This window comes from Barbatula barbatula (genome assembly GCF_947034865.1).
Source record: "Barbatula barbatula genome assembly, chromosome: 11".
NCBI classification, from domain to species: Eukaryota; Metazoa; Chordata; class Actinopteri; order Cypriniformes; family Nemacheilidae; genus Barbatula; species Barbatula barbatula.
Window position 1 is genome coordinate 14,821,825 of NC_136774.1, and position 18,060 is coordinate 14,839,884.

The 18,060-nt window shown below is 37.6% G+C and overlaps 1 protein-coding gene across 1 annotated transcript; it reads right to left on the bottom strand.

Moving 5' to 3' along the window:
• Window positions 1–554: 554 nt before the first annotated feature.
• rhocb (ras homolog family member Cb) lies at window positions 555–17,617 on the bottom strand. The gene is made up of 5 exons (XM_079467893.1): window positions 17,456–17,617; window positions 6,600–6,757; window positions 6,089–6,209; window positions 5,832–5,962; window positions 555–4,263 (listed from the first exon to the last, which is right to left on the bottom strand). Exons 2-5 carry the CDS (start codon window positions 6,753–6,755, stop codon window positions 4,090–4,092), a joined length of 582 nt encoding a protein of 193 aa, XP_079324019.1. The 5' UTR covers window positions 6,756–6,757; window positions 17,456–17,617; the 3' UTR covers window positions 555–4,089.
• Between the last annotated feature and the right edge of the window lie 443 nt (window positions 17,618–18,060).

Sequence of the window (18,060 nt, forward strand, 5' to 3'; positions counted from 1 at the left end):
TCACAATCTGTGTTGCTATCAGCAACCATGGTGTTCTGCATCACCATATTACACTCGGGCCATATAATACCCAGCTTGTTCTAAGATTTATTGCAGAGAGATTATAAGAGATATTTTATTTGAGCAGCAGGGTCAAGAGCTAAATGAGAATCCCATTGCCACCTATGTGATAGTGTGGGACAATGTCAGTTTTCACAGAGCTGCTCAGGTAAGGGAATGGTTTAACATCAATGGGCAGTTTATGAACCTGTACCTCCCTCCATACTCGCCTTTCCTGAATCCGATTGAGGAGTTTTTCTCCTCTTGGAGATGGAAAGTTTATGATAGACAACCCTACACAAGAGTAAATCTGCTGCAAGCCATGGATTTAGCCTGTGGTGATATAGTTGAGGAATCATGTCAGGGCTGGATACGGCACACAAGAGGCTTCTTCCCCCGTTGCCTCAGGAGGGACAATATTGCTTGTGACTTCCATGAAGTGCTCTGGCCTGACCCAGGCCAAAGACAAGAAGCACATTGATCATCACATGTTTACTCTTTTGATTTTTGATTTTATATTCCAGTACATTGAAGGCTGTATACTGTACAATAAACAAATTGTTTGGCCCTGAACATTGTTCTTTCCATTTGTGAACAGCACTGACATGCTCGATAGATTTTGAATGGTTGCAGGTTCATATCAACAAAGAACAATAATTACACTCTATTTCAGAGACCAAGGACAAGTTTATGAGATGCAGGGTACAGTACTGTAAAAATAGGGGTAGAAGTAGGAAGAAATCCCAAAAAGTGCAAAGAAGAAAGCAGAGTAATAATTTCTGATCAATTTTGAGCTACGATGATAGAACATGTTTTCATCATTCATCAAAAGACAAATGTCTTAAAAATTTACTTATCCCTGAGAACTATGTATTGAACATTGAATTTTCTATTTATTGGTGTATTGTTTACTGGCTGCTTGATAGTGTATATCATTTTGATCACTTTGTTTATAATTTGAGAGCAGTGTTTGATTTTGAACACAGGTACAACTGTTTTGAGTTGAAAGTTTCATTTTGCAAGAGGAGTCAGAGGTTTTGTAAATAGTGCTTGAAGATGAGGTTTTGTGTTCAATGTTTTCAGAAAATGGAGCAAGGTTTCAGAAATCGTGTTTTAGCAATTGAGAAAAACTGTAATAGAAATTAGACTTTGCGTTGGATCATTTAGTCTACATAATATTGTAAATAGAACAAATTACAATGTCATGAACAAAAATGGGACCTCATATTTAGACGCACAACCTTTTGAGGCGATCACTGAAAGCAAACGGTTTCTGTAGCTCTAAATGAGACTTCTGCACTTAGTTTGGCCCACTCTTCCTGAGCAAACTGCTCCAGCGGTATCAGGTTGATGGGTGCCTTCTCCAGACTGCAAGTTTCAGCTATCTCTTTCCATAGATGTTCGATAGGATTCAGATCACGACTCATAGAAAGTCCATTAATTTGTTCTTATCCATTCTTGGGAGCTTTCTGACACGGGCAGTACGTTTCGCTCCAGAATGCCTTGATAGTCTTGAGATTCAATTGTGCCCTGCACAGATTCAAGGCACCCTGAGCCAGATGCAGCAAAGCAGCCCCAAAACATAACCGAGCCTCCTCCGTGTTTCACTGGAAGTATTGCGTTCACTTCTTTGAAAGCTTTATTTCCTCATCTGTGAGCATAGAGCTGATGTGACTTGCCAAAACTCAAGTTTGGACTCATCTGTCCAAAGAACATTCTTCCAGAAGGATGCTTATGAATTTAAGCAAATTCCAGTCAGGCTTTTTTATGTTTTTCCTTTCAAAAGCGTTTGTTTCTTTCATGGAGCCCACTTTTGCTCAAAAAGCGATGGATGGTGTGATCAGAACGAAAGCTTGTCTCTGTTTGTCTCTGTTATCCTTTGTTCTTTCTCTACAATTCACAAATTTTTCTGTTCAATCTTGGGTTGATTTTCCTCTTGTGGACGCGCCCAGGGAGGATGGCTAAATTTCCATGGACCTTAAACTTCTTAATATTTGCAACTGTTGTCACAGGAACATCAAGCTGCTTGGAGGTGGTCTTGTAGCCTTTACCATTGTGGTCTCTTTTCTTTCTGCACTTCCCAGACACCTCTATCCTTTTCTTTCCCTGGTCCTAGTTCAGTGTGGGGCACACAGTGATACCAAACAGCACAGTGACTACTTTCAGTCTCTAAACTTCTCAGTTTAAATAGACTGCTTACCAGATTGGATACATGTGTGATACTAATTCATTTGAAATTTCACTATAATCCAATTATGTTTGATCTTTTCTAAGGGGTGCCAACAAATGTGTCAAGGCCATTTTAGAATACCTTTGTAGAATAAGCAATAATTCATCTCTTTGCTTTATTCTATGACATACCAAAGGTATGCAAATATACATGATACAATTGCATCACTCTTCAGGAACAATAAAGCATTGTTTCAACGAGCTGTAAGTGTACCAACAAATTTGAGCACGTCTGTATAATTTCTCGGACCAATGATTTATCAATAAAAGTTTTTCAAAACCAGAACAGCGGATTTCCTCATGTGATTACGCAGCATATGGCGCTGCCTACTGGTCATTGGGAGTAGGCTACTGTTACATCCTACACCCCAAATTTGGAGCACTCGTTTTAGAGCTGTTCAGTTTAGAAAAAAAAGTTTTAAAACCCCACAGGCACAAATAACACAAGGAATGTTTTATTTGGTGCTTAAAGCTGAACTGTGTAATTCTGAGGTAACACGCAACAGGTTTATGTTAAAGTGATAGTTCACCCAAAAATAAATTTGGTCATCGTAGAATGACCCTCTTGTCATTTCGAACCTATGAATTGATTTTTCTCAAAACACAAAAGAATATATTTTGTCCCCCACACTTTCCACTGGGAGGTCAAATATAGCCATTTTGTTGAGCTAGCGGTGCTGGTCAAGACGCTCTGACTAACAGAGCAATGTTTACACCGTGCCACAGTGTTTACACAGAGTAAATCAACCTACATATTACCTACAGCGGCCTCTGGATATTAAACTGATAAGTAGAAAAACAGACACTTCCCCTTAAATTTTTATTTCTTTAAATCAAAGTTTTTTTTCTCTCTTGATCACTTTGCTACGCAGAATGCTTTTGAATAAGTCATAGGAACAGTATATTGCACCATTGACCCAGAAATGTGTCTCATGTGTGAGCTTTATCTGTTCGTATAAAAGCCAACGTTTTCGCTCTTATTTATTCGAAGATCTGTTGACTTTTTTCGCCGCATTTCATCAAAGAGTGTCAAATCAACTATTTATCTATTTTAGAGAATTTTAGAGAGTGAGAGGGCAAAGACCCATCTCAACCCCAGAACAAAACTTCTTTTTCAAGCAGGTATAATTTCTCCTGGGATTTGGGTGATTCATCTTGATTTGATAACATCTCTGATATTGTAACACACTGTACTAGAGACAGAGCCACAAAGGATTATTTTGTGTTTAAAACACACACATACAATGAACGAATTCAGTCAACACTTAATGTAAATTTAGTCGAGGCCCACTAAACCCGTATTGCAGTGCACATCTGTCCCTCTTCACAATGACTGATTTGACAACTTTCTGTTTCCCACCAAAGCTCCTGTAGGAGGAAGTCTCAAGATCAGCATTCACAAACACAGACACTGAGATTTTAAATGAATGATAAATGTATTCTTATTTTTGTTCCAAATGTATCATACATTTGTATCTTAGTTCACAGAGCATCATATACAGAGGCATAGAGTAACTAAACCAGAACCGAGAGAGACAGAGATTTATGTACAAATACAAAATTAATCAGTCAGTCTTTCTCGCTGAGAAGAAAAAAAGATATGCTGGTGAAAAGAAAAAAAGAGAGAACAATAAAATTGCAGGGTGGAGAGGTATTGACACGCACTTGGTTCTCTATAAATATTTTTTTTGTCATCCACACTCTACTTGCAAGAAACGTGGTGAACCGTACGAGGGGCAGATGGCTGGATAAAGGTTTCCCCTTGGGTCGTGTGTCAGTTGTAGGAAGGTGGATGGAGGTGTGTGCATTTCAGTGTGTGGCTCATAGGAGCAGACAGCCTCCCCTCTTCTTGCGCTTGCGAACCTGCAGCGCCGCCCTGGTGGCCATTTCAAACACCTCGCGCACTCCATCTTTACTTTTAGCCGAACACTCCAGATATCCAAAAGCGCTGATCCGGTTTGCCATGTCACGGCCCTCCTCTGGTTTAACAGGTTCCTAAAACACATGAACACACACGAAGACTGAAGAACTGAAAGAATATTGCAAGTCTGTGGGTAAAGTTTGGAAAACCTAGTACTCTATGTTAAAAACTTCACTCCTGTTTATACCAGGTAATTTCTTATAAAAACGCTGCTGTTTTTTGGTCTTTTATAACTCTCTAGCTCCCAAGTTCCCAAAGAACAATGTTATTCAAACACAATAGCTTGAACATGTGCAAGAGCATCTGCTTTTACTTTCACCTTTGCTACCGTAGTATACTTTTCATAAATAAACCTCACATTAAGTTGCATTCACATTATCTGTCATTAAGATTTAATCCCTACTGCCTTTTGTACTGACATTTATTCAAAGCTGAATGCAAAGCCACCATAAAAATATCTTCTAATAAAATCACAACATAAAGGGGAACAAAATACCATAATACACTGTGCTAGGTACTACAGACTCCATGCTATTTTTATATAATAAACAGTACAGAACCTGTCATAATACAATTTGATTCAGTCATGTGAGCTGCATTCTTGAAGAGATAACATCAAGGATTCAGCTCAATGTGAATTCCTAGACACTAACAACACTGCTAATGTCTGCAATGACAAGAGTCGTAAATAGTGTTCTAACACATATTACCAATTACTTGTGAGTAAAATTAAAGCAATCCAATAGAATGATAGGCATCAGAATATCACATTTATGTTTGTTAAATGTATCTAAAATATAGGCGATATTTTTATCCCTTACGCAAAGAAAATATATTTTCCTACATATTTAATATATATTTGAAAATACATCGAATAATAAACAGATTTTTATTACAATTTATTGAAAATACATACGAATTTATGCTTTTTTATATTAAAAAATATAAGCACTTGGTTTCAATATGAAAATGTGTTTTTTTATATATTGCATTATATTTTCCAGTAATTTCCCATTTCGACACAAGCAGGTTTATACACAAGAGAAGCAATACTTATAATTCATACAGAAACCAATCCATAATTAGACTAATGGGTACCGGTCAAAATAAAGGACAATGATCTTGACCAACGACTATTAAAGGATTATTTTAATAAACAAGTAGTTGCACTTAAAATTAAATGTTTTTCTAAATGTCTGCTAAATTACTAAATTAAAAATTTTGAGTACCTGAAATACAAAAAAATGCTGCTGTCTCTCTTTCTCTTTAACACGTACACGTACACCCTTCAGTATGATGCGAAGGGGCAGTTTTATACCCACAGGAAACAGCTGCATTATTAGCTTTCAGACAGGAAGTGACTCAAGTGTCCTGTTTGTTAAAGGAACAGCTCACTCCAACCAATACCATACACAACCACCGATAAGTACTTAAATTGTCGGTTTATCATCTTTTGAAAACTTTAAATACAGAGAGAAGCTTGAAATGTCATTCATTGTAGTTGCACAGAAATGTATAACCAGTGGATTCAAAACTTTTGATATTTTGGTTTGAAATTAAGTAAATAATGAGAGAAAGTTCAATTTGAATAACCCAGCAAAAGTCATCTGCCGTGCCTCACAAACACACAGACTATTCACACCTGTTTCATCTTTATCAGTTCCCTGCGTGTGTGTTCATCGTTCCGCAGGTCCTTTTTGTTGCCCACCAGGATGATGGGAACATTGGGACAGAAATGCTTTACTTCTGGTGTCCACTTCTCTGGAATATTTTCTGCGAGGGACAAGAACAGAATTTACATGAAAGCATCCAAACAACATTTATTTCAGCTAATTTATTTTTCATTTACTGTTATGCAAGTATGAACCTGTGTGTGTGTAGGGTAAATTTCTCACATACCCAAGCTATCTGGACTGTCTATAGAAAAGCACATGAGAATAACATCTGTGTCTGGATATGACAATGGCCTCAAACGGTCATAGTCTTCCTGACCAGCTGTGTCCCATAGAGCCAGCTCCACCTTAGAAAGAGAGAGGTGCAGATACTTCAGAATCGTTTCAGACAAAAGTATTTCTCTGGACTCTGAGTGGTCGAAGTCAGTGTTCATAAATAAAAAATAATTTATAAACTTGAGGCTATTGATAGGCATAACTGCATTCTGGACTACACAAGTAGTCGGGCACTTAGACGAAAAAAAAACATCTCCATCTTTAACCCACACTGCAATATTGTGAGCTGCTTTCAGAGCACGAAAGGACAGGTAGACCACCCCAAATAGGACACTGGAACAAACAACCATTTCCTGTTTGACCGTGTCTCCATACCGCAGCAGACCAGCTCACAACATAAAAAGGTTTATCCGATCATGGCGGCCACAAATTTGAGTTAAAAAAAAGACAACTCAACGGACCTGTTTGCCATCGACCTCGATGTCAGCAATGTAGTTTTCAAACACAGTGGGCACATAGACCTCAGGGAACTGATCTTTACTGAACACAATAAGCAGACATGTCTTCCCACAGGCTCCATCTCCCACAATCACCAGCTTCTTACGGATAGCTGCCATCACTAGAGAGAGAAAGACACAAACAAAAGAACAGGTGAGAACCACATCCACAAAGCAGTTTATTTCACATAAACGAGTCCCAACGAGACATCTTAATGCTGAAAAGCACTTAAGAAACCTAAAAAAAGAACATCACTCTAGGATAAAAGAGCACATTTTGTTCTAAACCTTATTTGGGAGCAATTTTTGTAGCCACATCCATACAGACAAAAACAGCAAGTGTGAGAAAAAGTATGGAAAAAAACAGAAGTGAGAGAAACTTTCCTGCCCCACCCTTTCCCTATTTTCCCCGCAATTTTGAGAATAAAATAAGGACGCGATGGCCTCAAAATGTCAGTGCAGAGGAATATAGACTCTCTAACAGAGTTTTCTTAAAATAGGGCCAATCTGACCAGCTGTCCGTATTTAAACAGGACACACACATATGGAACAGCAAAGCGGCCTTAGGAGTAGCCACCTGGAAGAAAGCAGACACATTGTAAGCCTGACTAACTAGTAGAGCTTAACCCATTAAGACAATAAACGGAAAGATAATTCATGTATGAGAGGAATCCCTTAAGAGAATTAACCAAGGTTTAACAACAGCAACCATAGTTTGGGGATTTTATTTGCAGTAAAAACATAGTAACCACAAATCTACTATGGTTTACCATAGTTTTACCTAACATTCATGGATAAACTAATAATCAATCAGCAAAGCTATGGTTACTTCACCTTTAAACAAAAACATGGCTATTTTTTAATAACTGTAAACTATAGGGCACTAAAAGTATTATGCTTTCTGGACTACGGCGATGTGTTTTATTTACATTTCGCCCTTTTTCAATATGACAGGTGTCAGCAATATACTTTTGAATTACATGCATGGCGATTAATGAATGATAATCAAAATCCATTTCTATGGTACAAACATACCATAGCAGAGTGGTTCTCAACCTTTCATATATACAACATACAACTGAAATCTCTGGGAACCACTGCCATAACGTAAAGATAGCATTTGTTCATCTCGTACCACAATACTGCCACCTTATTTAAGGAAGGCCTTGATTTTCTCAATTTGATTTCTGATTGGCTGCCTAGTTGACCATAAGAAACCCATTAAAAGCTTTTTGAGCAATCAGTTCTCTCTAAATTGGTCAGATCTGTCTCATACGATACATCTGGGCGATTGGGTTAGATGGCCACAGACATTTTTTCTCTGAATCTGTCTCCAGAAGACACGCAAAAACTGAAGCTCAAAAACACAGAACAAACTCTGAGAGGGAATAAGTGAAGCAGGTCAGCGCTATTCTTAGATGCGAGTCCTTGGAGAGAGAAATATGTTCTTGGTGACGACAGCCTACTTTCTCCCATGCATTAATCTTTGTTACCATTATCTCACACGCTTTTCATACACACAGTACTGCTCTGAACACTACTGGCTTTTGGAAACGGTTAAGGAGACCTCAAATACTTCTCATTGGATGAAAAATATGAACTAGACAAGATGGAATCACAATTAACTTCAAATCATAGTTCATATTTTCAGCAGATATTTGCCAGGATGTATGCTGGGAATTTCCCACCTCCTCTTGCTTCTGGGAATTCTATCCCCTCTCTGACAACACAGTGCAGAACGTATCGTCATCCTTTGGTGGTAGGAAGAAAAGAAACTCACTTCCTGTCCCGACTACTCCCTTCCTGTTCACATGCAGGCTCTAAAAACCATTACGTCCATGATGTTGGTGGAGATTGCAGCCATCCTAAGTCCTACATCAGCCTCAACGCACTTGAAAAATAGTCAAAAGCGGCTGAGAGGACTTGTAATCACAAACAAACTGATAAGCATCACACTGGTGTATTTCTTCATTCATTTTGACAGTTTGATATACAAAATACATGTCTTTCTGCATATCTGTACCACACACACACACACACATCTAGAATCAAAAAGACTATCACTGGACTAAACCTGCATTGAATAAGTACGAATTAATCAGCTTTATTGTGATTGATAAGAATCTATAATCGCTGGATACAACCCAGATATGGAAAATGAATGAGATTTAAATTGGATTCAGAAAGAGGTTTAATGGTTCTGTTTTAAAGATTTCCAGTAGGGATCACACGATAATTGAGTCCAGTCCGTCATGACAGCCTTCCTCTTCGAGCCCATCATAGAAATGACAAACGCACACCTATAGCTCACTACACAGTGCCCAGGAGAGCTGGTCCTGCTGACACTCCAAATGCTTACCATCGACCTTGAGCCAGAGAAGATGTGAAGCGATGGCTCTCTATTAGGGCTGGGTGACATATTGCCCCGCATACTCATAATATACCCACGATTCTTATGCTGCCAACATAAAATGAAGCAACATCATGAATGTGTTATGAATTTTTATGTTAAGCATGTCATTTATTGTAGTTTTTTGATTGAAACTTCATAAGCAAAAACACAGTTTGTTTAATTTTGGTAAATCAGTTCAAACTGCTAGTTTTATGAATTGGTTCAAAACTCAGTCCAATCCTTGTGTCAATATAAAGATGTGTGTGGCCATTAAAGGAGTAGTTCACTTTCACAATTTTCATGATAATTTACTCACCCCCATGTCATCCAAGATGTTTATGTATTTAGTTCTTTAGTCGAAAAGAAATTAAGGTTTTTGATGAAAACATTCCAGGATTTTTCTCCATATAGTGAACTTCAATGGACTAAAAATGGCTGAAGGTCAAAATAACAGTTTCAGTGCAGCTTCAAAGGGCTTTAAACGATACCAGACGATGAATAAGGGTCTTATCTAGTGAAACGATCTGCCATTTAAAAAATAAAATAAAAATGTATATGCTTTATAAACACAAATGCTTGCCTTGCTCTGTTCTGCTATGCGCATTCATGACTTCACAAAATACGCAATTACGTTATATTCTATGTATTGCTGACGCATCAATAAACAAACTACAGTTAGTTCAGAATGCAGCTGCCAGAGTTCTAACCAGGTCCAGAAAATACGATCACATAACCCCAATGTTATCAACCCTTCCCTGGCTACCCATTAAGTATCGTATTGACTTTAAAGTTCTTTCAATCACTTATAAAGCCTTAAACTGTTAAGCCCCTACCTACCTAACAGACTACAAGCCATCACGCTCTCGAAGATCTCAAAACTCAGGACTTTTGATAACACCTAAAATAACTAAATCCACCAAAGGGGGTCGAGCGGTCTCATACGCAGCACATGAACTCTGGAATAGCCTTCCCGACACACTCGCCCAATTTAAATCTAGATTAAAGACACATGTTTTCAGACAAGCATTCACTTAATGCAAAAAATGCTAAATAAACCACCGGGAGACTGCCTTATTAGATATTATTTACAAGAATCATTTAGCTTGTTCTATAAACACCATGTACTGTGCTGTGTTTTACCTTTTTTTGTGTTTTTCAGTTTTTCTTATGTTCTCCTGTAAAGCTGCTTTGGAACAATGCACAAGGTGAAGTAAGTCATTTTTGCATTACGTGTTTGCAAATGAACAGAATAAGCTATAAGTAGGGCTGGGTATCGATTCTGATGTTCCGATTCGGATTCACAAGCTCTCGATTCGAGTCAATGATTATAGATTGAATACAAAGATCAGTAAACATCAGATTACAATGGTGAATTAAAAAAAAATTATGAAGAGCAACAAACAAGTATATTAAACTTTAAACACACTTGGGTATATCAGTCGCATAAACAGATCAGGTTATTTTAAGATACAGTATAACAAACAAAATTTCACAAAATTAGCCGTAAGGAAAGGCTGCAATCGTATCAACCGCTGCCTTTTATGTTAAATTTGATGACACACCTGCATCCGCGATTTCATTGTCAAAAAGCAATGAAACAAAACGTGCTACCTAGCATGAGTAATGCGGTCAAGGGGCTCTTTCTGCCTCCATCTAAGCTCCACCCAAAAAATAAAACAGTAAAACAAACAGTAAAGGCGACTAATACCTTTTCATGTGTGACCTTTCCAATGTGAATACATAGTATGTGAAGTCGTGCACACATACATACACACTTATCCTTGTCTGACTACATCTAAATTGCTATTAAAGGGACCGTTCAGCCAAAAATCTCACTGCTTTTATCATGTTCGTCTAACATGAGTCACTCCGTGTATTTAAGGAGTATAATCTTTCTTGCAAAAATGACAATAGTTTCACCCTTATTCATCCGCTGATCCGCATGTAGAGCCTTTTGAAGCTGCAATGAAACTGAAATTTAGACCTTAACCAACAGCACCCGGTGTAAGTGCATTATATTGATAAGAACCCTGGTAAGCTTTCCTCAATAGCCTCAATTTGTTTTCATCTTCAATCCTGTAAGGTCAGATTTCTTGTCTGTAAGTTTCTTATCTTTTTTTCAGCTTTTAGGTTGGGTGCAACTCCACCTGTTTTTTCTCTAGTAGGTGCTGGTCTAATCACCAAACACAGACAGAAACGTTTCCACTGTCAGTCTGGCAAAACAGCTTTTGCAACAAAAACATTGTCAAGTTTGGTTACTGAAACATGATGTGACAAATGTTTGGAAAGCTCCATAGGAGAAAACTCAAAAAATTTATTCTATTCAGCCTTCCGTTCAAAAGAAAAGAGCTTTCATAAACATCCACTAGAAAAGTACATTTATATAGTTTATCCTGAGGCGATAGTTCTTTGTAATGCGCTTGTGCATGTCACCATACTGTTTATAAATGATCGAAAAGTATCACCATTCAAGACAATGAACAGGAAGATATTGAATACACATACATACAATTCTAGGAAATAAAATGGCTCACAATGACTCACGGAACATGCAAACACATATACAGTTAAATAAACACAGCACGCGGTTGTTTTTACTGCTGCTTTAGTAATTAAAGATCATAATCTTAAGGTAAACCATAACCATTAACCTTAAAATGAACGAAAAGCTGTGCTGAGGTCAGTAGATAAAAGCTGTGCAGATGTGATTAGACTGTGAGGAATGCTCTCAGGTTCCTGATTTGGACATGCTGGGCAGGTTAAGAATGTTTCAGCAACTGTAACACCATTGAGAATGTGTGTTTGTAGATACTGCTTGCTACTGAGACGTAGGGCTGTCAACTTTAGTCGTTTAGTCGACTAATCGGTCGATGCCGTCTTGGTCGACTGACATTCTCATTGGTCGACCAGTTGCCTATTTTTTTTAGCCTATGTTTCATCCCCAACTTTAAATACTTTAATTTCGGCTATTTAAAAAAAATCACTTAATTTTCAACGAATTGTATTAATATTATAGTTTTATGTATTATTGATGTCTTTTCGTTGTTGTTTTATAAATTCTATGACGATTGTTTAATAAATGTTCAATCAAAATGCAAAACATCGCGTCTTTTTTTTTTTTTTTTTTTTTTTTTTTTTTTTTTTTTTAGTCGACTGATCGCTGCGCAGGACAGGACTTTGGTCGACTAAGCATTTCTTTGGTTGACTACAGCCCTACTGAGACGGGAATACAAGTTCGGATCCTTCTGTTTGAAGATTCGGCGACAGTCCAATTATTCTCTCTGTTGAAGTGTGTCTTCTTTTCATAGTTAAATGTAGGTAGCATTTTTTTATAATATCGAATTGTATAAATTAGGCTGTGAAAATTACTTTAACAGTACACTTTCAACAATTAGAGAAATCATTATTTAGCATATACCAACTACAACCACAATAATCGTGAATTACCCTACAGATCAAACAATCATTAATCACCTGCCACAACACTCACAAATTATGCTCCACCCAGATAAAAAAATTCATAATCTACCTTATACACCCATACGAAACAATCATTAATTGGGTCACTCTCACGAAACCACTTTTTACTTATAAAATAAAAAATAGCTTGACACAAAAAAGGATAATAATAAACCTCTCTACATTGAACAAAGCCTAATCTTTTTTATATATATATATATTATATATTATAGTTTATTGCTGTCATTTTCTGCTGAAATTCTCATTACTGTAATGCGTCCTAATTTGTCCGAGTGCATTATAGGTTGTCATTTAAACAAAGCTAAATAAAAATACTCGATGTTCTACTAGATGTTCTCAAATGACAAAAAAGAACTGACAAAATATTAACTGCATGTATAATACAAATAAAGAAATTGTTCAAATGACTGTCCATGAATGATGGACAGTCCGTAACATTTTTAAAAGACACAAAGGTATTTACATTATGTTTGATTTCATGTGAAGAAACACATCTACCAATACCTTTTAAATGCAGGTTAACATTATACTTTATATTTCTCTAGTTAAAATAAGCTCAATATTCTCTTGTCATGCTGTGTACATGACTTCTCATTACCAACATACATTTACATTTAGTCATTTAGCAGACGCTTTTATCCAAAGCGACTTACAGATGAGGAAACATTGGAAGCAATTATAACAAGTATACGAAATGTATACGTATCGATAAGGCCTTTCTTTAAAAAAAAGTTGTTTTCTTAGCTGTTATTACATTTTTTTAATAATGCTTTTTATATCATGTTTTTAATAAATAAAAAGGAAATTTGTTGATACCAGTGATTTTCAAATCACGTGTGACATCTTGAAACCAAGAAGTTACTCCACTGTATATCAGCAACAACAGATCAATGTTTAGTCTCAACTCCAGTCAATAATTACTGGAAACAACTCTCATTAATTACCTTCCAACTATTCTACAGCCGTCACAGAGTGAAGAAAACATTTTGTGAACCGCCGTCTCACCAGTGCAAGATGTGACACAATGTGTGTGTGTTTGTTGTCCAACGTCAGAGGAGGAACTTTATAAACCACTTGCCAAAACACAATCACAGCGATCTTCTTGCTGAAGATCATCAGATTGCTACGGCAACATTTTTCTAACAGGATTCATTGACCCCGAGGGTGATAGCCAATCAACAGCAAACACAGCTCACTCTTAACCACACACAGCTGCCTCACGGTTCTGCAGCGCATCCTCAGAAAGGATTCTATACACAGCAGAACAGACAAGTGCACAGAAGATTCAACTCTAATTTAAGGGCCTCCTGAGGCCTCGCTGATGTTTGGTTTCCTTATCACACTGAGAAAGGAAACGTTTTCAGCGTAACAGACACTGAGGTGAGGAAAACACATATACACAAACAAATTATAGCAAATGAAACTTCCTTTATATTTCAAATTCCTTTGCTTAATGATGAGGTAACACACACAATTTCTGCCAACCTTGGGTACCTATACAGTAGACAGGATTTTCGTTTGATCATATTTATAAAAGACAGATACAGTATAGTTTCTGTATAGCTGTATAGTTTCCATAAAAATGAGAGCGCCTGGAGGGCTTGCAGGGGGTGGGGGAGTTAAAACTACAGCATGAGCACACAATCATCAAGTTTGTGTTGTTTACATTATGCACATACACACCGATTGCCAACAAACACAGACATGTGACTTTCACCGTGTCTACACCGGCGTGACGCGACAAAAGACATTAGAACCCATTACAATTTAAAATTTTGTCCACACTGGATGCGGCGCGACAAACCGATTAAGAACAAGCTGGTGGTCATGTTGTAGACACGGTGTTAGTTTGACTTACCACGTGTTGTTCATGTCCGGCTGGGATTGCGCCATCTAACAGTTTCAAATCTACAAATCCAGCATAATTTCCACCGATTTGAGCTCATAAAATAATTATATTGGAATATTTGTTTATTTAAATTAAGTTAATAAAGACGTGTTTTTTTATTTTGTAACAATTTCACATCAAACTTATAATTATCTTTAAATATTCATAACGCATTAATAATATTATATCCTGTATATACGTTTTTTTTAATGTTGAAAAAATTTGCAACGTTGGAAAAAAAGAAACATACATGAAAACTATGTGGAAAGGTATAATAAAAAAGAAAACAAACAAAACGCAATGAATACTGACAGTCTAGTCTATGATATATTGTTATCTTGTTTATTTTATTTAACATGTTCTTGTAAATGAACATTGTTGTAAATGACTGTTGAGCAACAAAGATGGAGCCATTGTTGTGTTCCCCTGTTTATTATGTGACCACCATCATCCGAGGAAGATATTTACAAATCCTGCTGATCTGCTCTGATTTCAGCTTTCTAATAAAATTTAAGTAAAGAACTAAAAACTATTGGAATTGTTTAGAGATTCCAATTCCGATTCACCATGAACCGGTTGAAAATCTATTTTAATATGTGATGATGTCAAATGAATAGTGATACATGTTTACAATAAAGAAATGCTATAGACAAATAACACATATACTATGCTTCCCAATTAATCTACATATACAAATTATTTTGTTAAAAGCCAACTCTGTTAGTATACCATAAAAGAATGTGAAAAGTAGTAACTTTATCATTAAGGTAGCAAACTTACAGAAACTAAACATTTACATTGTGGGAGAAAGAGTGCAGTGGCGGTACAGTGATTCAGCATTTGTCTTCAGTTTCATCGCCCAAATAAACTGCACCAGAATGTCACAGCCCTGCATTACCAGCAACAGAAGTGAAATCTGCTTTCGTTCTCTGCTGACTCAGCATGCCGCTGAAATGGTCTAAGCCACCATTGCAAGCTCAAAGTTTCCTCAAAGTTACACACTATTATGAATTCAAAAGTCCTTTTAGATCAAGTAAAGATGACTCATCTTTGCTCTTAACATCTGTTCAGGTTGTGTATGTGTTTAATGTACTCAGCCCAGTGAAACTTTATAAAAAAAAACTCAAATCATCTCCAAATGACATGACATGTCATGCCAGTCCAACTCCCAACCTTAACAGAGCAAAACAGACAAATTTCTCTTAACTAGAAGGATGAACACAGCAGAAGTGTCTGACCTACTTCAACGTTTGTTCTCATTCCTAGAGAGAGGACAGCAGATGAGAGAAAAGGGGGGGTCGTTTGCCTCTTTTACCCTTGTTCTCAAAAGATGGGGTGAGCGTCAAAGAATCAACATCAAAACATAATTTACTGTTTATTCATGATCACTCAACATCATTTTAGAGAGAAAGGGTAAAGGTAGTAACAGCTTTTGACTGGTTCTGTTTGTTTCTTAACATTAAGCTTGTCTGGACAAATATCAAACTGTGCATTAAAACCATTTACGACGTTGAATATGCTTATATCCGAAATAGCGCGTCCTGTTTCTCAGTAGGGTGCTGTTTGGGGATCCAGCTGTACTGCATCAAATGGGATTCACTAACTTAGGTGTAAATTCAATTTTGATTTGTTTCATCAAAACGATTGGCATATAAAACATCCCAAATGTTGTTTATGATATTTGAGTGGCATAGTCTCCGCTACAGCATTTTGGGCTGCCTCTGAATCAATACAATGTGCAATACATCACTATGATGTTTGGACAGTGAACTGAATAAAAGCCCAGATATCGACCTGCACCTCTATATTCACACAGTGTTGTGTGTTGTGGCTTTGAGCACACACCTGTTGACACTGCTGAGGTGGCACTCCGAGACAGGCTTATAAAGTATGAGTAGTGATATTCTTCACCTCCGTGTTAGGACATCACAGACACATTTGTAGGATAAAGTAAAAAAAGGCATTAAGCTGCAACGGAGAGGGGCCGTGCACTTACAACAGTGGGACTGGGTCCCAAATTTAAAAGTAAACTTTGTATGGCTTCCCTAAAAAGTTGTTTATGAAGCAGCCCGGTATGTTTTGAAATGCTACCAGTAAGAAGTGCCGATTAAAGAATTTTTCCGTTTGTTTCTCTTTTTGCATGCATGTATGTGTATTTCTTTAAACAGTAAAGGGATCGTTCACAGACAAAACATCTGTCATTTTCTCACCTGCAGGTTGTTCCAAACCTGTTTGGTTGCTGACATTCTTCCACATATATTCCCTTGTGTTTAGCAGAACAAGGAAAAGGAAAGTAAGCAAGCGAGTGAGAGAATAGCTTGAAAACTCCTGCTGAAATGTGGCCTCTTCCTTTCCAAATTACGTGTAGGGGTTTCCTATAGAAACTGCTTCAAACACAAACAAACACGTGGATTCCTGTCTAACGAGTTCTCAACCATGTAAACATTTCGCTTTCAATAGGCTTTGTAATCGGTTTGTTTCGGTCCTAAATATATAACAAATAACGTCTATTAGCATCGCGCTCAAATGTGTAACGTGAACCCGCACGAAACTGTGGCGAATCCGAGACTTCGACAACACGAGCTCAAAGTTGCTTGTGAATATTTCGAGATGGGGTCTAAGTTTCATAAATGAACAGCCAGCTGTATAAACGCCCACAGTGGCAGGTTACACTGTAACATTCACAACTCCGAACGGATCCACTAGACAACGGAACTTATAGACCTAAAAATAAGGCTGCGAGAGGTGTTCAACAGGGGTGTTGTCTACCCTCACACTCCCCAGACAAATCTTATACCGCGGCCAAAAACACAAAAAACACCTCAATCTTTCCGTGAAAACAGGTGGTGATCACAACTTTGCATCCAAACGAGCCACAATCAGAATCTAGTATCTAAGAAACCGTCAAGTTGTTGAGAGTCATAAAATTCGCTTTTCTGAAGCCAACACCTACTTTTCTACATGGCGTGCGCGCGATAAGCCCTGGAAAGGTTTCTGCGTGTTCCAACACCCCATAAGAAACAAACGCAAAATTGGAGGGTTTTCGAAACGAGGTCTTACCTTCCGATCAAAGTGAAGTTTCAGAGATTAAGGTTTCGTTTTTGCTTAGCGCAGTGTGTGTTCAACTGTGTGGCCGGCCGTGCAGAAGCTGAAAGCTGCCGTTAGATCCTCCCACAGATCGCGGACACGGGCTGCTGGTGTTTCTTGTGCCCGAGCGCTATTGGTTCGGAGGGAGGAGCTGTCCGTAACAGTCGGCCATAGCTCCGCCCACACTACCGTTTAAACAGGATTACATCATCGGCACGGGCGGCGGCTGGGTGTGGGCGCAGTGTGCGAAGGACCAGTTGAATTCCGACTGCACCATAGCGAGTTTGGATTAAGATAGTTTTTCATACGAACAGCAGATTGTTTATAAGGATTTTATAATTCACATTATTCCTGTATTTTAAAAAATATAAAAAAATGAAACACAGGATTAAATTGCCTCATGGTTCAATTTTTGGCATGATCGGGGATGGATTGTAGCTAGTCGAAGTCGTATTATTAGAAATGCTACGTATTTAATTTAGCTAAATGCTACATTTTATTTTTTTTGTTGCATGGAGCCCATTTTACCGTCACAGTCTTGCTGTCAACATTCTCAATATTTCAAAAAATCACTCTAA